The following is a 20,372-nucleotide window of genomic DNA, read 5'->3' as shown; positions in this document are numbered from 1 at the left end:
CACACACACACACACACACACACACCAGGGGAATTTGAAGAATCCAGCGGAAAGCGGGAGGGGAGAAAGGCAGCCCCGCCCACAAAGACAGCCCCGCCCACAGACAGCCCCGCCCACAGACAGCCCGCCCACAAAGGCTCCACACTCACCATTAACGTCATATTTATTGTTATTTAGCTGCTCAGGAAAACATATACAGGTATATACAATCTGCATGAATACGGAAGACCGCACTTTACATTAAGAAAAAAATAACACTCAATTCATGAGCTATTGTCAGTCTTCCAACCAAGCATCTCAGAAATGAATTTTTCTTTTTAAGAGTCAAAAAAGACGACAGGATTGCCTAACACACAGCAGAGTCGAGTCTCCTTATTTTACATGTGCAATAGGAACAGCTCCCTCTCCTTCCCGCAGAGCGCCGGGTGCAGGCGCGGAGTCCCGTGTGTTTTCGTCATTTGCTTTGATTCTTCCCGTGAAAACCAAAGGACAGGAAATGACATCCTTTTGCTTAAGGCTGTTCGAAAAGCTGATCCGATCTGGGGCCCGTGGGGAGCGAGGACGTTGGAAGCTTCCGAAGTTTCTAGAATGGCAAGGACCACAGGCTGATGGCCACGTGCAGGCGGCCGGTGGGGCCAAGTCCAGGACACAGGTCGGGAGACTCCGGCCTCAAGCCATCAGGGAGAACCGCTCCTGCCTAGAACCACGACCCCAAGCTCTCCAACAGGGGCACGGAGGTGGTGTGGCCCAGCACCTGGCTCGTCCTGCAGCCCGTGGTGGGGACAAGCCTTCCCTCCGCCCGCCACCTGCTTCTGTCCACCCCTGTGGCCAGGGCTGCCCTTGGTCAGAGGGCCCAGACCCCAGCCACAAGGGCCAGCCAGGGAACGAGGAGGAGGGACAGGGGACACAGAGGGTTTCCTGGGCTCTTCTGTCCCTTGGCTGAAAAGTTCTTTGAGATCAACAATGTGGGCGTGGTACGGGGAGCCCCGGCCTCAGGCCACTTGTTAAAGGACACTGGATCTGTAAACCTTGGGGACCCCACCGGCAGGGGCCTGGGAGGGAGCATTTGGAAAACCCACTCGCCAACGAAAAAATGAAATAAAAGTGAGCGTCACCATCTGAATGAAGCGATGTCACCTCGCTTCTCGTCTGACCCACCCTGGAATCAGTGTGCCCCCCACCCCGAGTCCCAAACGCTTTTCACAAGGGTCAGCAGCACCCCAAGGTGTCCATCTGTCCCTGCCAACATGGGCCTCCAGTGACCGCCAGCGTCTGCCCCAGTAGAGGCAGTTCCCTCCTGAGACACGGGGACATGGCTCTAGTTTTAGAAATCAAATCAAAAGGGGGGAAGGGAGTCCAAGGCTAAAGAACAAAAGGCCCGGATCAGGCTGGCAGCTGGCAGACCCCTGGAGAAAGGACCCGGACTCCAAGCAAGGGCCCCATCCTCCCAGGACTGGCTGCGGGGAACAGGAGCAAGAAGGGGACACACCCAGCCCCCTAGGTCCCCAGGAAAGAACAAAGGCTTCCCCGTGGGCACCTGAGGTCCCTGGGCCTGGAATCCCCGGGGGAAGACCAGAGGCCGCTTAGCCCAGGCCTGAGGCAGAGGCCCAGAAAAGGAAAGAAAAACCTCACTGCAGGGCCTCCTTCCCAGGGCAGCTGGGCGCACCCTCAGATCCAGGCAGGGAGGGCCAGCTTCCAGCAGGACAGCCAGACTGAAGATGAGCCCGGGGTCCAGAAGTGTCTGTCGGAAGGAAAATCTCTCTATTTTCTTAGGGAACAGACAAAACATAATTGCAGGCGGAATACCTAAGGGGTATGACTTGTTTGGCTCCTGTCTGGCTGATGACAGTTGGGTGTCAATAGATAATATTGCGATGACAATCCTTCACCCGGCAATATTCCAAAAGTACTCTTCTCCAGGATTTCCATTTTAATAAGCAAAAGGGGGGGGAGATGGGGGGAGGGAGGAAAATAAAAGAGAATTTAAAAAAAAAATGAAAGCAACTCTTGTCTTATTACGAAATAACAATACTTGGACACAGAAGCTTCAGGAACAAAATAAAGGAAAAAAAAAGAGGTCATCTAAAAGGGTCGGCCAGGGTTACAGAGAAACGGGGAGCTCTCTACAGGAAAAACCAAGGTGGAAACAGAAGTGGGCTAACTGGGCAGGGTCCACACTGTAACACAGGTGGCAGTTTCTTTAAAAAAAGAAAAGAAAAAAAAAAAAGAAAACTTTTGAGGTTTTTTTAATCCCCCGCCCCTTTAAATCAACCCTTTCGGGTCCATAAGCCACTAAGCGGGTACCAACCTAGACCCAAAAAACCACCCAGTCGCTCAGCCATAGTGGCCCTTTCCTAACGGGGTGGGGACAGGTGGGGGGAGGGGAGGGCCTGGGGGGAGGGGGCTCTCGGCGACTCAAGTGAGGGCGGCCACGAATGTCCCGAATCGGTTGGAGATGTCCGAGTGCAGGGACCGCCAGGTGGGCACGGAGGCGCGGGCCTTGGCGTCCCCCACGTCGTCTGTGCAGTGGACGGACAGGCACTGCAGGTGGCTGCCGGGCTGGGCCGAGGCCTTGCTGATGGCGTCGTGGGCTGTGGAGGGACAAGAAGGGAGAGGGCCGATGAGTGGTGGGCGCGGCTCTGGGGGAGGGAGGTCGAGAAGAGAGGCCACACCTGGGCCTCGACTCCGGGCAGAGATGGTCTGGGGGTCTAGAAGTCGTGGCTGGGAGGCCGCAGCTCCTCCCTGCCGTTGGGTCCCCGTGTCCCCCTGGGAAGTGGAATCCAGCAAGATAAACCTGGGAGTCTCCAAGAGCCACTGACACAGGGGGGCGGGCGGGCTTCCTGGAGGAGGGGCGTCTAAGTGGGGGCGGTGAAGGACGCGTAGGAGTTCGCTGGACCCCGCCCGTGGGCAGAGGCGGGGCTGGTCCCAGTCCAGAGCAGCCTGTCCTCTGGTCCTCCAGACGGACATTTGCCCAGGGCCTGATGGGTGCTGGAAACGTCTTCAGCCAGGGCCAACTGCAGGCCAACCCTGGGAATTAAGGAGGTCACCTCGACTTCATAGAGAAGACACTGAGACACAGAGGACCGACCTGCGCGGGTCACGCAGGGGAAATGCACAGCACCTCCCCAGGGCAGTGGACAGGATGGGGAGGGGCCTGTGGGTGCCCAAAGGGTACAGCCAGGGGCAGGCAGAGGCCCAGAGTCCCCCAACCCCTGGCTGGGCAGGGCCCCCACCCCACAGCTTGGAGACAGGGTGGGACAGGTGGGGGAGCCTCCTGGGACACCTGCCTATCTTTCATCCCTCCCTTTTTTGGGTTTAGCCTTCTGACTCCAGTTTAGGAGAACAGGAGTGGGCAGCCCAGAAAGGCACAGACACTTTCCTGGAGACACATAGCTCCAACCCAAAGGCTGAGAGACTTGGGTACTAGCCCCACAAAGGGACTCGAGGCTAGTCCCCTCCTCTGAAAATGGAAATGTCCACCAAGTGCACAGACCTCTTTGAGTGTACTAGGTGTTCACAGAAAAGTGAAGGGCATTCCTCAGAAAGGCAGATTGTAAGCCGGGCACAGTGGCACCCGCCTGTCATCCCAGTGGCTCAGGAGGCTGAGGCAGGAGGATCTCGAGTTCAAAGCCAGCCTCAACAACAGTGAGGCCCTAAGCAACTCCGTGAGACCCTGTCTTTAAATAAAATACAAAATAAGGCTGGGGATGGGGCTTCGTGGTCGAGTGCCCCCGAGTTCAGTCCCCGGTACCTTCCCCACCCCCCAAAAAAGGCAGACTCTGAAGCCCTCAAGGCAGCAAAAACCAAGGCTAGACTCCCTACCAGCATCGAGAAGTCCCATCCCCAGCTGCTGTGTGAGGGAACTTTACAGACCAACGAGGAGGAAGACCATGCATCCTGTGTACCCTGAAAATCCCCTCCATCTTCTCCTCACAGACCCCTACAGACCACAGGTCGCCATGATATCTGTTAGACATGCTGGAGGCAGAATCTGGAGGCCATTCACACCTTAGTGTGAAGCAGACCAGGAGCACACAGACCTGCGAGTTCTGAGGGTGAGGTGGAGAGAGAAAGGAGCAGAGTCGGGGGGACCTTGAATTTACTGTTGTCCAGTGACCAGTGACCAGCGTCGGATTATTCTCCTTTTTCAGAGGGCACCTGGCCTGCCCAAGGTCACGCAGCCAGGAAGGGACAGGAAGTTTCATCTGATCACAGACTAACGGTGACCGTCTGCCTCGGGAAACGTGGAGAAGGCTGGGATGGAGGATGGCTGCAGGGGACACCCAGACACTGAAGGCCACGGCCCACGCACCCTCCACGCCGCAGGCCGACCCAGGGCCTGGGCCTGGAAGGAGTCGCTGCCGCCCAGCCTGCCCTCTGGGATTAGGCAGGAGGCCTCAGCCTACAGGGAGGACCCACAGAGAGACAGACCCACGCCAGGCCAGGTGTGACTCACTAACTGGGTTGGGGCCCCTCCCCGGAGGCTTTGGGACCTGTGAGCTGAGGGGGGCCAGGCCTGGGGAGAAAGGGTCCTTCCCTCCCTTGCACCATGGATGAGCCCTTACTGAGGAACTACTATGTGCCAGGCAGCACGCCCGCCCTGTGGATCGAGGCAGAGACAGGACAGACACAGGCTTCGCCCTCCCCCTGGAGCTGATGACCCAGGGGCAGTGCCAGACGGTCACACTGAAGTCACAGTGGCACTGCTGTGTGTCAGGGCTCCACCACTGTCCCTCTCTGGTCCTCAGCTGTCTCGCTCTCAAGTGGCGATGACCTCATCCCCCTTGGGGCCTTGTAACAGTCTGGCAGACATCGCAGTCCCCAGGTAGGGCCGCTGGAACTGTCACTGGGGTCTGGGAGGCCCACGAGGCCAGGGGTCTTTGCAGTACCCCGCTTCCTGGGAAAGAGGCCTGGTGGGATTTCCTAGCTGCAAGATCTGCTGGGGGCGGCCGAGCGCCTTGGGGACCCTCCACATTCACATCCACTTTATAGACAGGAAACTGAGGCAGTGACAAGACCCCAATGGGTCCCCACCCGCCTCCCTGGGTGGAATTTCCCCAGCAGCATCGGGAAGGAGGAGTCCAGAGACTCTTGTGGCCCTGGTTGACCCGGCGCTGGGGCCCAGAGAGGGTGAAACACATGCCACAGAGCATGGACCTGGGACGCCCCCAGCCTGGGCCCAGGAGGAGGGAGCACCACGGCAGCCTGGTGTCCACAGGTGTCCTTAAGGGAGCGCGTGGCCGTCGGTGATATCCGGACACCCCAGCAAGACCAAACCCATCCTCCGGGGACTCGCTCCAGCAGGGACCCAACACGCCCTAGGACGGTGGCCCCCGGGGAGGCAGATAAATCAGTCCCAAAGAAGACCCTCAAGTCACAGCCTGCCCCAGTAGGGGAGAGGCCCCGGGTCCCCAAGCCTCAGGACGACAGGCAGCTGTCCCTCCCCCACACCAGCACCAGAGACAGAACCGTCCCTGCAGAGTCCCTGGGGCTGCGGATGGCCCCAGGCTGTGGTACCAGTGCTGGCAGACACCAGGGCACTCAGCGGGTATTGTCACGTGTCCCACTTGGTCACTGCCAACTGCAGCTGCAGAGGGGAGGCAGGGCAGTGCCCAGAGCCCTGCAGTGACGTGGGTGGCCCTCGTCCCCACTTGACAGACTGGAAGACTGAGGCGCCGGGTACAGGTGGATGCCCCCCCTTCGAGGCCCGAGGCGCCCAGGCCAGCGGCTCCTGTCCACAGACCCCGGTTTGCTCATCTGTCACTTGGCGGTGGCAAGTCTGGGCCCAGCTCAGGACAGCTTGGGGTCAATATAAAAGAAAGAGCTGGCACTGACGGAGTGGGTCGGTCCCAGAGGCAGGGACCCCTGGGGCCTCCCCCCTGGGGCAGCGTGGCCCGAGGGGCCTCTGGCGGGCGGGGACAGATGGGCCAGGCTGCCGAGCAAGAACAGCTGTCGGGACCTGTATCAGCCAGGACAGGCCGCCTGTGTCCCGTGCCCATGGTAGAGGCCTGGAGGTGGGCTGCCCTTACTGTCCCTCCGGCTATGAGCCCCAGGTCAGATGTCATCTTGGGCACATCTTGACCCCCAGTGGGGACGGTCACCTTCACCAAGGGGAGGAGAGAACGGGCAGCAGGTGCCAGAGGTATCTGTGGAATAATCGTGGCCCCTTTTCTCCCATGGGGTTCAAAAGTGACAGGGGCCACTGTGTGTGCAGCAGAGGCCTGTGTGCCTGTCACCACAGCTCCAGGGCCTGGCTTGGGGGGAGGTAACAGGCCACTCCGAGGGATGAAAGCGCCGGGTCCAGGTGAAGCGCCACAAGCTGCCGGCCAGGGTGGCCGAGGGCAGGGGAGGGCACCTGCCACCACCTGGGGACACTAGGCTGTCCCCTCCCTTCTTCAGGCCCCCACGGTGGGATCCCAGGTTTCCCTCTCTGAAAGTCCACCGCAGAGCCGCCTCGGTTTGGGTGAGACTCGGGAGCTGGGGCCGGGGACAGCCACCCTGCCACCCTGGGAAACTTGGGCAGGGAATTTCTGGCCCAGCCACCTTCTGTCCCTGTGCCCACCAGGGGGATGGCCAAGGGTGTGGAGGAGGGGGACAGAGTGGCCAGTGCCTTGGGCCAGCTGTGAGCCGGGGCCATCGGGGTCCCCCTGGCCGCTGTGGGGAGAACTAAATGAGAGAATAGAGGCCAGGTCCCACGCAAAGGTCAGGGCCCCGAGTCCCAGCCCTCAGCAGCCCGGCTCTGGAGATGGCCAGGGCTGTCCCTGCCGCTTGGGGCACTTTCTGTGCTGGCGGGGACTGAGGCCAGGCTAAGTCCCCGGGATTGTTACTGAGACTCTGCAGCAGCAGCGGGGCCGGGCACCTGGTCTCCTCCAGATGAGTTTGGTTTCCCCTTTACTTGGACCTGGGAGGGGACTTCTGTGACAGGTGTCACTCGGTTAGCGGCTGGCTGCTGGGACTGGAAGTAAGGCCCCAGGATGGCGGCCACGGGGCTGGGCCAGCTCCTCTCTGGGCCTCCCCAAGGCCGCGGCACACACGCCTGTCCCCAGCCCCCAGGCCTCCGTGATCCCTCGCTGCCCCCATCCTCCTGTGTGAACCGGGCGGGCCTCCGGAAGCCAACCAGAGTCCTCTCTTAGGCTAGAACCTTCCATGGCTCCCCACTGCCCTCAGGGTGAAGCCACAGGCTTGGCATGACCTCCTTCCTCCCCTCTGCCGGACTCCTGCCGTCCCATCTGGCGGCCACCGTGGGGGACGCTTCTCCAATGCCCCTGCCGTGAGGTGCCGAGGCCCCGCCCCTAGCACGTGGCCCCGCCCCTGGCACGAGGCCCCACCCCTGGCACGTGGCCCCGCCCCTGGCAGTGGCCCCGCCCCACCTGTGACGTCATGGGACCTGGCTCGGCCTAGTCCTGGCCGGAAACGCTGCTGACCCAAGGACAAGGTCTGAGTCAGGCCCCGCCCCCACAGGCCACCAAAGACGGAGAGCCCCTGGGGTCTGCGGCGTCAGGTGACCGGGGCCTGGACTTGGTCCCTGGCGCCTTCCGCCGCAGGTCGGCCTCGGGCTTCCCTCCCTGAGCCTCAGCTTTATCCCCGTGAAACAGGTAAGGGCCCCCAGCTCCTGGCCCAGCGACACCCGGTCCCGGGGCGCCAGCACCTAGCAGATGCTCAGGAGATAGCGCTCCCGCCCTCAGGGCTCCGTCCCAGGCCAGGCTGGTCTCCAGTGCTGGGGTGGAACCCAGGCCCTCCCTGGTGCTGGGCGGGGGCTCCCAGCCCACAGCGAGCGCAGTCCCAGTACCCCGCCTCTGTGGGTGTGGGGTCCTGAGCAGTCACCCCCAAACCCAGACAGTCCTTCTGCAGAACCCGTGACCCTACAGAGGGCCCCAGGGGACATGTCCACATTCAGCCCTGGCCCCACCCTCCTCCGAGCTGCAGGATGGGGCCCGGGGGTGCCTTGGGCTCAGGGGCAGCAAAAGCAAATCCCAGCCGGACGCTGGTGGCAGACCAGGGGTCTCCACGGCCACCAAATAAGCAGGAACACAGCGATCCCATGACCCACGGCCGGGCTCCGCCTGCCCCTGCCCACACTTGACAGCTGGGGGCAGCTCTGACCAGAGCTGGGAGGCCTGGGTTCAGATCCCGCCCTGGACCCCACAGGCCTGCCGCCCACCAGCTCCACGGTCCCAGGCAGATAGACCTGCCAGCCTCAGTTTCCCCACCTGCAGAAAGGGCTGGCAGTCCCTCTAGTAAGGGCCAGCGGAGCCCAGAGGGGGGGCCCTAGGACAAACGCCTATGTGACTCCGGACTGTCTGCTTCCTGGCATGCGGTAGCCACCAGAGAAGCCTTTGTTCACTGTTTCCATGAGGGACATCCTCATCTCGGTTCTGTTTCCCACTTGCTGTGTGACCTCAGGCAGGTCACGGCACCTCTCTGGGCCTATTTTGTCTTCTCTGAAAGGCCAGGGGGTGGGTGTCTGTGCGACCCCCTGTTCCTTTGGCGCACTGCAGTCTTACCCTGATGTAGGCAGGGGCCTCCCAAAGTGAGGGACCCTGAGACGTCTGGGCCCTAGTACAGGGAACCAGCACCCACACCCCGAGGATCAGGGACCCAGGGACAATGGCCGGAGCCTGAGTGACACCCCACCTGGGCATCTCGCAGGGGTCATGCAGACCCACGGCAGGCCCAGGGGACTGCCTCCCTCCAAGCCCAGCCCTGCACCTGGGTCCCGTGCCAGCTCTGCACTCTCCTGCAGGTGACAATCTCCGGCCACACCCAGCCCCCGCGGAGCCAAGCCTGGGGACCAGCCGTTCCAGGGGACCACCTCCCCCTCTCTCTGGTCAACAGTGACTTACTTTTAGGACAAGGGCCCAAGGCTCACAGATGGGATGGGAAGGAACCAGGGTCACCCAGCAGCTGGGGATGGACCCTGATGAGCCTCAGTGCGTGCATAGCCACTGTCACCGTGCAGCGCAGGCCTGGCTGGGCTCCTGGAGAGCAGGCCCGGGCGCCCTCTGTCCCCGGTGCAGGCTGGCTGGGAGGGGCCCTGGGCCGTGGCAGCCGGTGCTGGCCGCTGGGCAGGCCCGGGAGCCCCGGAGACTGATCCGAGTTGACCGGGCTGCGGGCAGCTGTCACTTGGACTGAGCTGGCCCAGGGCTCCGCGGGGGAGAGCATCAAGGGCAGAGCGGAGCTGGCCTCCTGGAGCCCAAGGCAGACAGGACACGGTGGGGACTGAGGGCTGGGGACCTGCCCCGGCCCTGAAGGAGGAGACGCAGAGGGCCACGGTCCACGGAGTGGACAGAGGGGCAGGCGGCCTCCGGGGGCCTGGAGCTTCCAGCCATGCAGCCAGTGACCTGTGACAGATGAGGCCTGCGTACCCCAGGGCCACTCATGGCCGGTGCGCACTGAGACGTGACGGCCCAGGGCAGCTGAGCACCAGCCCCTCCTGCCCGCACCGTCCTCCCAACACGACAGGAGACGGCCCAGCAGGGAGCCACTGCCGCCCAGGCTGGGAGGGGAAGGCCCGGCCTCAGGTCCTCATCCGGACCCGGAGGGACGCACGGCCTCAGGACGAGACACAGGGACACTGCAGGCCAAGCCTCAGCATGGCTCTGGATGACGCAGTAATGGTAGCTGCCACCCAGGGTCACCAGAATCATTCTGAGACCCCATGGGCAGCCCAGTGCCTTCCCACACCCAATCACACACAAGTAGCCGCTGCGCTGTTAGACACAGTGCTGAGCCGCCTTTGGCAGGACGCTGTACCTCTCTGAGCGTGTAACCTGGAGCAACTCAGCACCAGAGAGGCCTCCCTAGGTTCCCAGGATGTGGAGCGTCCCAGAGCCACCAGACGCTGCGCTCAGAAATAGCCCTGGGCTCCCCGGGCCAAGGCAGGGAGCCGGGTCCCCCAAGCCTGCTGTCACTGAGCAGCTCTTCCGGGCCTGGGGCTGGGGTGGCTGTTCCGGGGGCAGCGGGGGCTCGGGGACGCCGCTCAGCGGGGTGGGCAGGGAGGACACGGGCCTGCTCACCCTCCCAGTCCCCACAGCCCTGCTGGGTCCCCAGGAGGGCTCTGCACGGGGACAGCCGTGGGAACGTCACGCGCTTCAGAGACGGAGGCCTGGGTCTGAAACCACCCGCACCAGGCACTGCCACGCTGTGCCACCCGGATCGGTCCCCTGGGCTCCCCATGTCCCCATTTCCTCGTCTGAGAAGTGGGTTTGGTCCCTCTCCTGCTAGGAGCCCGGTGGGATGGCAGGAGCCCACGTGACACCCGGGGCTGGGACGGGGGTGGGGAGCCAGGAAGACCTTGAGGCGTGTGCTGGGGGTGACAGTTGAGCGCAAAGGTTGGCAAGGGACAGAGCAAGAGGGCCACCTCAAGCCCAGTGTGACTTCTTCAGAAAAAATCTTAAAAGGCCGGCCCCGGGCCCCGAGGTGGAAATAGGAGAAGAGGAAGCTGCCAGGCCCCCGTGGGATCAGTCATGGGAGGAGTTCGGACCTCATTCCTGTGAGCAATAGGGAGCCACAGCAGGCTCGTGAGCAGGGGCAGCGCACGGTGAATCTGTCCGAATTTATAAAAGCCTTGCCCAACCCCATTCACTCCGGCTGTGGCACAGGACACCGAGCAGGAACACACAAGGGCCCCGCTTCTCCCTCTCTGAGCAAGGAAGGCCGGGGCCCCCGCCACTACCCACTCAATGGCCCCGGAGAAAGCCCCGGTCTCACCAGGCCACCCAGTTCTGTTCCCACTCAGCTGGTGACCCCTACCAGGGACACCACCTCTGTCCCTCCATGTCCCCCCACACAGAGCGTGTGACCATGTGACCCATGCATCACATCAGCGAGTCCTCTCTGAGGGTACAGGGGGGTAGACCGAAGCCCAAGGAGGGGTGCAGATGCGGCCCAGGTCACCGGACGGTGACAGACGGGTGGAGGGACAGCCACCTGATCTGTGCTTCAGTCTCCTCAGCTGTGACATGAGATCACAGGCCTGCAGGGCAGGGCTGTGGCCCAAGTGACAGGAGACTATTAGCAATGACAGATAAGGATCACAGCAGACACCCAACCCAGGTTCTGCTCTGTCCCACGCTAATCCCCACGGAGACTGGGAGGCAGACTCCTCTCAGCCCCGTTTCACAGATGAAGAACCTGTGAGGGTAGTAGACCCCAGCACACGGGCCGGGCCGGCTCACCGTTTGCCTCTGCAAATAAAGTTTTATTGGAACACAGCCAAGCATTTTCTTTGTGGCTCTTTCCACCCAGTTGAGGCAGAGACCATAGGCACTGCTCAGGGTCTTTCGGAGAAATAATGGCTATGTGAATATCTGGGCACCCTGGGGCCCAATCAAGTTGACACAAAAAAATTAACCATCACTTTGTATAAATCTGTCTGCTCCCAGGCCCTGGACAGAGGAGGCTGGCTGAGCCTGAGCCTGAGGGTGAGAAGTGCTCATTGGCCCAAGTTCCCCTGAAGAGGAAGCAGTCCTGGGCACCCAGCAGGTGCTCAACACATGCTCCTGGTATGTGATGATTTGCACCATGGCCCTAAGGGATCCAAAAGGTCCTATGGCTCACTCTGGCACGGGCCATCCTTCTTGGGCTGCCGTGGAAACCTTTCTGACCTCCTGCTTAACAATCCATAAAATATGAAATGTGGGTGGGGGAGGCCTCTAGAAATCTCTTAAATAATAATGATTCCGGCCGGCCATAGCGCACGCCTGTCATCCCAGCACTGAGGAGGCTGAAGAATGAGGATTGAGAGTTCAAAGCTAGCCTCAGCAATGGTGAGGCCCTAAGAAGCTCAGTGAGACCCTATCTCTAAAAAAAATACAGAATAGGGCAGGGGATGGGGCTCAGTGGTCGAAGGACCCTGAGTTCAAGCCCCAGTACCAAAATAATAATAATAATAATAATAATAATAATACCACCACCACCAAGATGTGTCCACAAACACAGCACAAGAAGGGCGGGTCTCTGAGGCCAAGCAAGCCTACCATGCTGGGCCACAGGAGATAGGTAGGGGTCCTGAAGCCTCTCATGGCCTCAATTCCAGTAGACAGTGACAAGCTGGGCAAGCCTGGGTAATCCCAGGGACAGACTGTGATGCTCACGGTTGAGCTGACTCATCCCCTGAACAGCCTAAGAGGGCCAAGGTGTTGCAGCTGGGAAATGGCAGGGCTGGATTTGAACCTGGGTCCACATGAGTCCAGAGCCTGTCTGTGTCTTTTTAACCAGGCCCTGGTTCTGCCTGGCCTGGAGAAGAGATGGGTGGAGCAGTTGCAGCTATTCTGGGCTTAGAAGGAGCTGGCTGGTTGCATCCATCAACAATGGGGAGGAAGCCCCAAGGCTGCCCATGTTGCCCCTCAGCCCCTCCCCGGCTTCTGGGGAAGGGGTATGCCTGCTACAAACGATCCCCACTTGATCAGACTGAGTTCTCCTCTCCAGCCCCAGAAAACCAGCATGAGGCCCTGCCAGAAGCTGTGTGACCTCAGGAGTATCATTTGCCCTCTCAGAGCTGCCATCCTCTTTATAAGTGGCAGGAGAGCTGACTGCCAGGATTGTGACCTGAAGAGTAGGTGTTCCCCACCCCAAGTTCTCCTGTGGACTGCTGGGAAAAGTGCACTCATCCCTGCCCTGGGGGTGGAGAGCCTTGGGAGGTGCTGATTGGCTTGGCTGAGTGTCAGCAAGTTCTGGCGTTGACCTGGAAAGATGGGGCGTGGGCTCCGGCAGGGAGTGTGGGAAGAGGCGGGCGCAGGGGCGGGTGCGTGACTGAGTCAACCGGCCTCACCCCCAGGATCTTCCCAGGACGGGGCACCTTGGGCAACGCCCACAGGCAGCTCTGGAGGGATTTCCGCCGGTGTCTCAGGAGGGTTAAGACCAGAGACTCTGCTCCCAGGCAGAGGTCACAGTCCTTGTCCCTGGGGTCAGGCAGGACCAGGCCCAGGAGACCAGGCTGGGGGCGCAGGCGCATCAGGGCAGAGACCTGTGCGGCCCGATGGCCCACGCCAGCGCTCGGTCCCCGATTCACCAGAAGCAGCACACTGTCACCAAGGGGGTACACATCTCCTGCCAGCTGTCCCCTCTACCTGGGCCACCTGTGTCCTTCCTCCCTTCACCTGGCAGCCTCCTGCCTCAGGGCTCTCCCAGCCCCCCTACCGAACGCTCAGTCCGTCGAACTTGCAAATGTCCTGTGGCCTGCTGCAGCTCCCACTGCGGCCCTGGCAGCTGCCACACAGGTGCCCGCTACATCCACCCCCAGGGGCAGGAACAAACCCCAGGGAATCTCTAAAATGGCCAAGACGCACAGCACAACCCTCAGGCCTCCAGACACACGGACAGAAACTTCCAGGGAGACCGTGGCACGGGGCCTCCCTGGAGGTCGGCCGACCCTTTGTCCCCAGATTGACCAAGACCAAGAGGTCTGTCCACACCCCGTCCAGAACCCGGCCGGTCCAGCTGGAATCCTCCCGGTGCTTGGGGCCCTGTCGTGACCACGAAAGCAGACGGCGGCGTCCCTACAGGAGAGCGGACCGCAGCTTACCCTCGGCCAGAGCCAGAGATCCCGCCACTTCGTCCTCCCTGGGAACGAGGACCCGGGGAGGCCCCTCCCCCAACCAGCACCCCACCGCGCCCCACCCGAGCAGACCTCTGGGAAAACCTCTGGGGTGAGTGGGGTCAATTCCAGGTGTGAGCATCAGCTAAATGACCTCCCCACAGCCCTGGCGCCCTCTGGGCAGGAGGAGCCGGCCGGGCGGGGCCTTGGCTGGGTTTGTTTTGATGGTGTCCTTAGAGAGAATCCGGGCACTGGAGGGCAATGACCTCCCCCTTTCCCAGGAAAGGGACCACAACCCAGACCCATCCTAAGCACAGGTAGACAGCGGCAGTCTTCCCTGCAGGGGGCGGGCGTTGTTCCCTTTTAAAGGTTCAGAGAGGTGGGTGACTTGCCTCCCGTCACACAGCACACAACAGCTGACTCAAGATACAGCTAAGTCAATTTCCAAGGCCTCTTCTTCTTTTGTTCACATCAGAAACAGGGACAGGGTTCAGGTGGGAGAGAGGGAGGAAAGAATAAAACGCACTCCCCACCTCCCCTCTCAGCCTGCCCACTCTGCACCTGGAACACGTGAGGCCACTGGGGATGAGATTCCCACATATATGTCCCCTGAAGGCGGGATCTGACGCAGGCAGGACCTCACCCACTCGGGGTCTGAGCCCAGGCATCCAAGAGCCCTCCCAGGGAGGCCTGGGGTGCAGGAGAGACTGCGCAGAGCCCGCCCACCTGGACAAAGCCCGCCCACCAGCAGAACCCGCCCACCTACACAGAGCCCGCCCATCTGCACAGAGCCCGCCCACCTGGACAATGCCCACCCACCTGCACAGAGCCCGCCCACCTGGGCCACACCCCTGCAGAGGCGGGGCCAGCTGCCTATGGGCGGGGCAAGGAGAGCTTCCTGTCCCTGTTGCCAAGCACCAGGCTCCCACCCAAGGCCCCTCCAGGTGGTGCTCCCGGAACCCCTACAAGCCCAGGCTCTCCAAATGCAGGCCTGGGGTGTCGGGCAGCGCAGCCTCTAGCACGGGTGGCTTTTACATTTTTAAATTAAATAAAGTTTAAAATCAATCCCCTGCTCACGAATCACTGCATTTCAGGGGTTTGACAGCTGCATGCGCCCAAGGACACCACTCTGGGAAGGGCAGGCGGAGGGCATTTATGTGCTCGAGGAAAGTTCTGGGGATGCGCTGGTCACCAGGATGCCGGGCCACCAGGGCTTTCTTGCAAAAGGCAAACTTTGTCATTTCAAACAGAAGGTTCCGTGGGCGGAGGTCTACTGCGGGTCAGGGGAGCCACAAAGGACAAAGTGCCCAGCAACACGCACTTCTCCTGGTGCCCACAGCTGACCCGGCAGAACAACTGCGGCACCGGCCGCTCAGGAACCCGCTCAGCCTGGCTCCTTCCCAGGGACGCTGCAGCCAGAGGGCCCTGATCAACCCGGGTGAGCGCCTGACCTTGAACCTGTGGTCTGACCTCCTCCAATCACAGAGGGGGAGAAACTGAGACCCAGAGAAACAGCGACCCGCCTGAGGACAGAAGACGGGTCAAGGCCAGGCCAGGATGAAAACTCCCACCCAAGTCCTCTCTGGCCAGCACAGCACATGCACCCATGACCCTTTGCGGCAAGACAGAGCCAACACTGGTGGACGGGGAGACACCCGGTCCAGCAGACAGGGGGTCGAAGGGGGCCATTCCCAGATGGAGAAACTGATGCTCAGGGAGGGATGCAGGCTCCCAGGCCAAGGTGATTTCCAGCACTTCAGTTGCCAGAGAGAACCCTGGAGCCCTCCCCAGCAGGCCCTGGGGTGAGCAGAGAACCCAGCGGGTTCAGGTCCCACTCCTTTCTTTTCCCAGCTGTGTGATCTTGGACAAAGTGCTTTGCCTCTCTGAACCTTGATTTTTCTGCAATGTAAATAGTAGTCCTGCCTTAGGCAGAGAAACACACACTCAAGAAAGGGTAAAGGTACAGGAATAAGCTGCCGAAGGGGATGGTTATCATCGTCCCTTCAGGTTAGTACACAGCTGTTTTTAACTTCCTCTTACACAAACCCATGGAAGGTGTTTGGATGTGCGGCTGGGACGGGAGCCCAATCTGCCCCACCACGACTATGGACTTGGGGGACTCTATTTTTGTAGCCCAAGAGAGAAGAATTTTCATTTGACGTTATTTAATGGTTGGAAAGTAGGAAGGCTGTTTCATAACAAATGAAAATTACATGAAATTCAGATTCTGGTGTTCCTAGGCAGAGCTGTGTCAGCCACGACACACCCGCCCGGGGACACTGCGGCCTCGCCTGCATGACCAGGTCGGGGCTAGGAAGCAGGGACAGAGACACTCGGGGCTGAAACCCTCAGATATTCACAGCCTGACCCTGGACAGGAAGATGGGTGGCCCCCGCATTGGATGGTCAAATTACCCCCGTTTCACAGCCAAGGAAAACTGAGGCTGAGAGGGCAAGGGTGCGGCACAAGGCCCCACAGGGAGGGGGGCTGCTGGGGTTCAGACTCTGGGAGAAAATGCTCCCCCTTGGATTCCACGGCTGGAGACCCAGCGCTGGGCTCTCTCAGAGGCTGTGGACCCAGCTCTGATTTGGGTCACTTGCAGAAGGGACTAAGTCCAGCACTCTGTGCTGAGTCCCTCCAATACACTTGCAGAAGGGACTAAGTCCAGCACTCTGTGCTGAGTCCCTCCAATACACTTGCAGAAGGGACTAAGTCCAGCACTCTGTGCTGAGTCCCTCTGGTACATAGGGACAGAGGAACAGTGCTGCCAGGTCCCCAGACCAGCCCTCCCTGGAGCTCTGTGCCCTGGGGAGAAGCCGCTGCTGTGGGCTTAAGCCCCGTGTGGGGCTCCCAGGCCAGGACACCCCCGACCCCGCAGCAGCCCCGCGGAGGCCCTGCCGCCATCCCCCCACCGCCTGGCTGGGCCTCAGCAGGGAAACTGCCCCCGACTAATCAGAGTGCTGTTGAACGCCATCACAGATGATTACATGAAATGCAGCCGCCTTCTACCTGGAGCACTTTGTGCTCCTGCTTCGGAGGAGCTGGGGAACCCGAGGTGATCAGGGACCCGGGGAGGGCCGCGAGCCTGGCAGCTGGGACAGAGTCATCAGGTCACAATGACGGCTGGCACCTCCGTGGCACCCACTGTATGCCTAGGGGCAAGGTCCCCAGCTGGCCACGCCACTCCACTCAGGGTGGCCTTGCAGGTCGGTGGGCAGAGCCGGGTTCTGGTGGAGGCCCTGCCTGGTCATGTCCTAGTGACAGGAGAAGCCCGCTCACCCCGGGGCCTCAGTTCTCTCACCTGTCAAATGGGAATAAGGAAAATAGATGTCCCCCGGAGTCCCAGGGAGTCGGCAGCCCTGTGAGGCTCCGCGTCCTCGGGCGGCTGGCGGGCTGGGGCTCTCCTTGGAGGCTGGGTGGAGGACAGTCAGAGGGAGGGTTTGGGGAGGGCCTAACTGTCCCAGTGTCCCCAAGGAGACCCCACACGGAATCTCCCAGCCACCAACAAACAAGGCCCTGAGCAGGCAGGCCAGAAACCCAGCCCCCACCGCCCTCCAGGAGCCCCATTTGGGGACACAGCTCCCCAGGGGCACCGAGAAGAGAAGGGGGCCCCTCTGTCCCGGCTGCCACTGCCAGCCCCGCGAGGCCCAAGGGGGGCCCAGGGCCTCTGAAAGGCGGCCGGGCGGGCGCCTCAGCTGCGTTCGGGTGGCTCCGATGAGTTCATTTTACCGCGACAGAATATTAAACAGCTCCCGGGGACAGATGCTGGGCTTTGGTCTCCGAGCGAGGGAGACAGGCCGCGGGCCAGCGCGGGACTCTCGGGACCTGGCAGGCCGCGTCCTCAGGGTGACCCACGGCCCAGAGCCTCCGTGGCCTCGGGCTCGCTCTGCTGGCTCTGGGGACCGAGTGGGGCACCAGCGCCCATTGTACAGACGGGGACACTGAGGCAGGCGTAGCAGTGGGACCCCACGGGCCACGGGGGAGAGGGCGCTGGACCGAACCCAGGCCCCGCACGTCCCCTTGGCCCTTGGCGGACAGGAGTCCCTGAGCACACTGAGAACGGACCCCGACCCCCACCCTCAGAGCTGAGCAGCACCCGCTTTCCCCTGGTGTAAGAAGAGCCGTCTCTGAGGACGCGGGTTCAAAGCCAGCCTCAGCCACAGCGAGGCCCTCACCGCTCAGGGAGACCCTGTCTCTCAGCGAGGGCTGGGGTGGGGCTCAGGGGTCGAGGGCCCGTGGGTTCAATCCCCTGCACCAAAAAAAAAAAAAAAGAAAGAAAAGAACCATCTTTGAGCCAGAGTGGCCCCACGAGGCCGGGAAACCTGTCTGGACAATGCCCTTGCTCCTAAGCTTCACCGCAGCCTCCCCATTCCAGATGGGGAAACCGAGGCCCAGTCCATGGGGAGGATCCCCAAGCAGCCACCCAGCTCAGGACAAAGCAGCAAAGCAAGGCACCGTCTCCTCCCCTGCAGGCTCAGAGTTCAGACTCAGCCCACCGCTGACCAAGGATGGTGCACCCATCACCACAGCACAGAGAGGTCAAGTTACCTGCCCGGCATCACACAGCCCCAGGTCAGAGGCCTAACCCTTGAGCTGGGCTGCAGCAGCGCTCTCTCTGACGACTTTGGGGGACTTCTTCCCTTGGGGACTTTGTTGATACTGACATTTCTTTTTCTTCTCCACCATCAGGAACGAGTAACAACAGCAAGAGTTAAGCCGTGTGGCAGCTCAGGGGTGTGCGCTGCTGACCATGAAGCTCTATGTGAGGAGTGGGCCCAGGGTTCCAGACCCCCGGGGGCTGACCCCGCCAAGGTCCTCCTTCAAAGGGGAGGGAACTGAGGCCCCAGGAGTGCACCCACCATCAGTAGCGAAAGGCCCGGTCCTGCGCCACCTGTGCCCTCCAGAGTCCCGCTGCTGGACCACCCGTCTAGGCGGCCCTTGCGCACACAGCTCCCCGGGTGATGAGGCCCTGAGACCTGAGCTGAGAGCTGCTTCTCCTGCAGCGGGGTCCCCGTGCCAGGGGCAGCCTGGCCCAGCTGGCAGACAGGAAGAGGGAGGGGACAGATCTGGGTTTGCCACCTGCTGCCAGGCTCCGTCATCTGTAAAAGGGGTCCACGGCTTCCCAGGGGCAGGAGGGTCCACGGGCCACACCAACGGCCCTGATCCTTCCACGGCCACAGAAGGGCGTGGGCATCTGGGAGCCACTCTGACCTCAGGCTTCTCCTCTCCTGGATCTGGGGGCTTGGATAAGCAGAAACTGGGGGTGCAGGTCTGGGAACCCAGCGGGGCCCTGATCCCACCCCTTCCTGGGGCAGAGGCCCCCCTCCTCCCACCTGTAAATCGGAACCTCTCTGCTGGTGGGGCGGAGGCCGTGAGCGTGGCCGGGCCAGTGTCTGAACGGGTGACGTCTCCACCCTGGTCCCCAACACACCGCAGGTTCCACGCGCACCCCCAAAAATGCAGAGGGCGGGCCTCCTTCTAGGGAAGGCCACCGTGCCTGCCACCCCTGCGGCCACAGAAGTGACTTTTAGCCTCACACCTCCAAAGGGGGACCCGGTGGCCGTGTCCCTGGACTCCAGGGAAGAAAGGCCTCGTGTTCCTGGGCGGGCGGGCGCTGGGCTCCAAAGGGTTAAGCCCAGCTCTGGTCTCTGGAAGGGGACAGACAGCAGCTGAGGTGGCCCGGGGCCCCCTGCCCCCTCCGCCTGAGGAGTGACCCCTGACATTTCCACTCCGGGCTGCACTCGCATTTAAAAAAGGGAAGGAAAAATGGAACCTCTGCACAAAGACAGACAGGTTGGGGAGAGGGAGGGCGGGGTGCAGACCCCCTCGGCTCAGCGAGGAAAAGAAAGACCCCGGAGGGAGGCAGAGGGGTGGCGGGAATCAAAAGGTGGCAGACCGCGCTCCCCGGATCAACAGGCTCCACGACGTTTTCTGATTAATTAACCCTGAAAGGGGGTCCCTCCCGCAGCCCTTCCTGGGGGAGGCTGGGCGGCCTCTGGGGGGACTCACTGAGAGGTCCCGGGGGGCTCAACCCCGTCTCGAGGACGCGCTGTCGTTAAAGCCAGGGATGATAAGGAATTTACCAAATGAGATTTACGCAGGGGAAACCCTAATTAAGAGGTTGGTCTCCGGTTAATTGCCCTCCAGCCCGGGCGGCCCAGGCAGACGGGTTCTCAGTCTGACCTCATTAAAGAATAATCATAACCAAATAGACCACGACGAAAATCCCAGGTCCACCAGGGCCCCGGGATCGGGTGGAGGTGGCGGGGCGCAGCTCCCGGTGGGGGGAGGGCGCCGCTGACCCAGAAGCGCAGCCCCCCCTGCCCCCCCCCGGCTCCCCCCAGCAGCCCCTCGGGGCTCCCAGACCTTGAGGTTGTCCCTGACCCCCCACCGACCCAGGGGGACACCACAGACCCGACCAAAGGACTCCAGGCCTGGTCATCTGGGGTGAAGAATGGATTCTGTTTCGAAAAAGAGAATGTGGGGGGACCCAAAGGAACCAGCCAGCGGATTGTTCCAGAAATAAAAGGGGGATGCAAAGAGAGCTTTGGCCTGGTCTTTACCGTGATCGGAGGACCCTGCCTCGGACCCACCGCCGGCAGGCAGGGGGTCCAGCTTCCCGTGAGCCTCCTGGACACCCCACTTTGCTTTGGTTCAACTCTGAGCGAACCATGGAGGTGGGGAATCAGAAGAAGGTTTTCTTTTTTCCCCAAAAAAACAAAATCTGAGAAGAGACCTGCGGCCCCATGGGCTCTTGCCCGCCGTGGCACAGATCTGGGGAGAAACCCAAGAAGAAAAGCAGCCGGGTGTGGAGGGGCGGGGCGCACGCCTGTCA

The 20,372-nt window shown here is 61.5% G+C and overlaps 1 protein-coding gene across 1 annotated transcript in view; it reads right to left on the bottom strand.

The window, feature by feature from the left end:
- Nucleotides 1-329: 329 nt before the first annotated feature.
- Mn1 (MN1 proto-oncogene, transcriptional regulator) overlaps nt 330-20,372 on the bottom strand; it is a 39,983-nt gene continuing 19,940 nt past the window's right edge. Inside the window, exon 2 of the mRNA XM_026412201.2 lies at nt 330-2,591. Coding sequence (XP_026267986.2) covers nt 2,416-2,591 — 176 coding nt within the window. The 3' untranslated portion in view covers nt 330-2,415. The remainder of the gene's footprint in view (nt 2,592-20,372) is intronic.

This window comes from Urocitellus parryii, chromosome 3 (genome assembly GCF_045843805.1).
Source record: "Urocitellus parryii isolate mUroPar1 chromosome 3, mUroPar1.hap1, whole genome shotgun sequence".
NCBI lineage: Eukaryota > Metazoa > Chordata > Mammalia > Rodentia > Sciuridae > Urocitellus > Urocitellus parryii.
Note: the sequence above shows the minus strand (reverse complement) of the source record. Positions and strands in the feature narration are given on the sequence as shown.